At 45.6% G+C, this 3,819-nt stretch overlaps 1 protein-coding gene across 1 annotated transcript in view; it reads left to right on the top strand.

Annotated features, from left to right (window-relative positions):
• The window catches only part of trir (telomerase RNA component interacting RNase), a 3,864-nt gene continuing 45 nt past the window's right edge, over positions 1 to 3,819 (top strand). Inside the window, exons 1-3 of the mRNA XM_058405347.1 lie at positions 1 to 623; positions 1,071 to 1,148; positions 2,449 to 3,819. The exon at positions 2,449 to 3,819 is cut by the window's right edge and continues 45 nt beyond it. Of these exons, the coding sequence (XP_058261330.1) occupies positions 324 to 623; positions 1,071 to 1,148; positions 2,449 to 2,556 (486 nt within the window). The 5' untranslated portion in view covers positions 1 to 323 and the 3' untranslated portion in view covers positions 2,557 to 3,819. The remainder of the gene's footprint in view (positions 624 to 1,070; positions 1,149 to 2,448) is intronic.

Genomic DNA, 3,819 nt, shown 5'->3' with positions numbered 1-3,819 from the left:
CAGGAGAGAGAAGAAGAAAGGGAAGAGGAGGAAATCCAAGATGGCGGCTGCGCGACATTAAAGCGACAGACTGGAGAATTTCCGTCTAAAATTGAATAAATCCGCGGTTAAGTTGTGTTTTTTTGTGTAGTTCAGAGGTTTAAAGTGGTATAAAGAGTAGTTTTGTGGCGACTGAATGAGGTTTGGGGATTTTTTTTTTGAACGTTGTTTTGTTTTGTTTTCCGACGCCGTCTTCTTCGCCTGAAGAAATAACAAGCAGAGGGTTTGTTCTGGGAAAAAAGAAGAATATCCGTGTGAGAAATAAAACAAACACAAACTGCAGCATGGAGGAGAAGTCGAGCAGCAGGAGGAGCAGGGAGAGCAGCAGCAGTAGCAGCAGCAGTGGCAGTGAGTCGAGTAGCGGGCCTTCTTCCCCCGCCAGCCCGGGCTCCGGAGCGGTCAGAGCGGCCAGCAGCAGCAGCAGCGCCGCCGGAGGAGGAGGAGGAAACGCCTTCGCCAATGACGGCAGCTTCATGGAGCTGTTCAAGAAGAAGATGGAGGAAGAGCGGCGGAGAAAGGAGCTGGAGGAAGCGAGCAACGAGCAGGCGACTGAGGACAAGAAGCCCGTTAGCGTGGCCAGCTTTGTAAGGGGGTTTCTAGCAGTGTGTCTCACTCAGACACACACACTCAAGAGATCAGATCAGATCAGATCAGTGTGTCCTAGCTAGAGAGGATCATGAATCATCATTAACACACTTATCATGGCAGCTTTGTTAAATCTCACTCAGTAGTGCTAGACCATGTGTAAGACGATCCTTAATGTCTGTGTTAAACCTGATGTTATGGAGCCGGAGAGAGCCCTTAGAAAGGCTTCTCCTCCAGGTTCGTGTGCTAGAACCTTCATGAGCGTTGATTATGTGTGAGATGATGTTGAGCCCGGCTACCGTGAAGATGGTGTTATTGAGACGGTCTGTTGAGGGGCGGGTGAATGGCGCCTACTGTATGCTGCTTTGTCCTTGCTGTCCTGAGTGAAGGGCAGGCGTGTCCGGGTCGGCCCGTGTAACGGTTTCAGTCTTCTCCCCCCAACCCAGGTGGGCAAGCGCAGAGGCGGCGCCAAGCTGGCACTCAAGACTGGAGTGGTGGCCAAGAAGCAGAAACTCGACTCAGCGGTGAGTCACTCGAACCCCATCATCTATACGAAGGAAGAAAGTCCTTCCTGAACGACTCGATCACGAAAACACACACAGCATCAGCTGTCGTAAAGATCTCACTGATATTTCAGTGTGAACACGGGTTAAAGTGGTTCAGGGTGGAGTTTTCCTTTAACTAACACACCATGAGAGAGAGAGAGAGAGAGAGATCTGAAAAGTTTGCTTTGGTATCAAGTAAAGCACTTTGTGTAAATGTTTGCAGGAGAAAAGGGCACTAAACTGATAGGTTTCATTGCTGACTTGAGCTTTAAAAGGATATAGAACTTTTAGTGTACAGTCAGGTCCCTAAATACACATTTTGGACATTTATTATTATTCAAAACTCGTGATCAGAGAGACATCATCAGGTGCAGCTAAACCTAACACTATATTGCCAAAAGTTTTGGGACACCCTTCCAAATTAGAGCGGAGACTGTGAGCCAGGCCAAAACTGGGACATCTGTCTTTACCTGCACATGAATGTAATATGGAGTTGTCCCGTCCTTTACAGCTATAACAGCTTCAACTCTTCTGGGAAGGCTTTCCACAAGGTTTAGGAGTGTGTTTATGGGAATTTTTGACCATTCCTCTAGAAGTGCATTTGTGAGGTCAGACACTGATGTTGTGATGACGAGAAGGTCTGTCTCACAGTCTCCACTCTAATTCATCCCAAAGGTGTTCTATGGGGTTGAGGTCAGGACTCTGTGCAGGCCAGTCAAGTTCCTCCACACCAAAAACTCACTCATCCATGTCTTTATGGACCTTGCTTTGGTCACTGGTGTGCAGTCATGTTGGAACAGGAAGGGGTCATCCCCAAACTGTTCCCACAATGTTGTCCAAAATGTCTTGGTATGAAGCTGAAGCATTAAGAGTTCCTTTTACTGGAACTAAGGGGCCGAGCCCAACCCCTGAAAATTCAATGATTTGGAGTGGTGTCCCAAAACTTTTGGCAGTATAGTGTAGATATATATACATATTTATTTATATCTCCTCTATTTGAGGTCATTTGGAGTCAACAGGTTATTAAAACAATAATACTGATTTTCCCACATTTAAGCTCTTCCCTCTTCTTTCCCTCTTCTCTTCTGACTTCCTGTTTCAGAAGGAACAGTGTTGTGAATAATGTGTATAAAATTCAGTGTGACCTTTTAGATACAGTGTGTTCTGTGATAATAGGGACGTGTGTGTGTTTCATTTTCATCCTTCATGTTTATCTTTTAATGAGCTTCAATGCCACATGTACTAACATGTCCCTGTGTGTGTGTGTGTGTGTGTGTAGGCTGAGACGGGTAAAGGAGATGCCTGGTCTAAGTACATGGCCGAGGTAAAAAAGTACAAAGCTCACCAGTGTGGAGACGACGACAAAACCAGACCTCTGGTCAAATAGACTGTGGTGGAAGCGGCGTGTGACGTGGCATTCGACCCCCACTTACACACACACACACACACACACACACACACACACACACACACACACACAGCCCAGGGTCAGTCACGCCCTGCGCGTCTTTCCTTTTCCTCTTTTGTTTATAGGTTTCCAGTTTTAGTTTCTAGAATCCTCCCTGTGCAGCATGTGTCATGTGATCCAGATGTTTTATAAACACATCATTATGAGCATCTTCATCTTCATCATCAGTCCTGATACTAGATAGAGAGAAAGACAGAGAGATGCTCTGTGGTGTGTTTAAGTATCTGGACTGATGTCTCACCTTTTCGTATCTGATTTTTGTGTCAGTAATCGATGTTCCCTGAACTCAGTGGTTAAGAAACATTAAAATGCAGAGCTCTGGTCAGTGTGTTGGTCAGTGGGAGTTTTGTATCCGTCGCCTTCTACGTGGTGCTAATTTACACACATGATCCGGTCACTGAAAGCAGTTCATCAGATCGTTGAAAGGAGCCTGTGGGAATAAGGGACACGCACTTCCTCACTGGCCCTAGTTACACACTTAGCCCCGCCCACTTTGAAGCAACCTGAGGTTACTGTATGTCACGTCTCAGGCGTGTGCAGACAGAAGGGTCAGGATTTGAACTCTAATATAACAACGCCAGATTGGAGATTTTATTATTTCTGACTTATCCTTTCATGAATGAACAGATTTTCGTGAACGAGGGTGAAGAAATTCTGCAGCTTTCCCCAGCCTCCAGAGCTCCGTATCCATGACGACCCTGACCAGGAGAAAAACCTCTTACTGGAGGTTACAGAGCGTACAGTTTTTCAGTTTACAGCTCGAGGTGAGGAAATCCTTTCGTTTAATCTAGGGGGAAAATGAGAAATTTGTAAAAGTATTAAACCCAGTGGTGTCCATCAGGAGGGTTAGTGATTTCCACCCAATCAGCAGCACAGACTCGAATAGACTGAAAATCTGAGACTGATAAGCTCCGCCCACTTGATATCACATGGTATCGAGATTGACGTCGATCATTCAGAGCGATAAAAGTTTTCATCCTGCACAAGAACTTGATTTCCGGGGGTTTGGGGTTCAGTGAATTTCATTCGTTCTTCATCCTTTATTTCTGTCGTCTGTAACTCCACCCCTTTTAATCACATGGATTCTATGGGTGTGAAGTTCAGGAGAAAAGAAAAAAAAAAAAAGAAGTGTCTCCAATAAACAGTTGAGATGTTCCTGTACACGTTCATGTCATGTGGCTA

The sequence above is a fragment of the Hemibagrus wyckioides genome, linkage group LG12 (genome assembly GCF_019097595.1).
Source record: "Hemibagrus wyckioides isolate EC202008001 linkage group LG12, SWU_Hwy_1.0, whole genome shotgun sequence".
NCBI classification, from domain to species: Eukaryota; Metazoa; Chordata; class Actinopteri; order Siluriformes; family Bagridae; genus Hemibagrus; species Hemibagrus wyckioides.
Note: the sequence above shows the minus strand (reverse complement) of the source record. Positions and strands in the feature narration are given on the sequence as shown.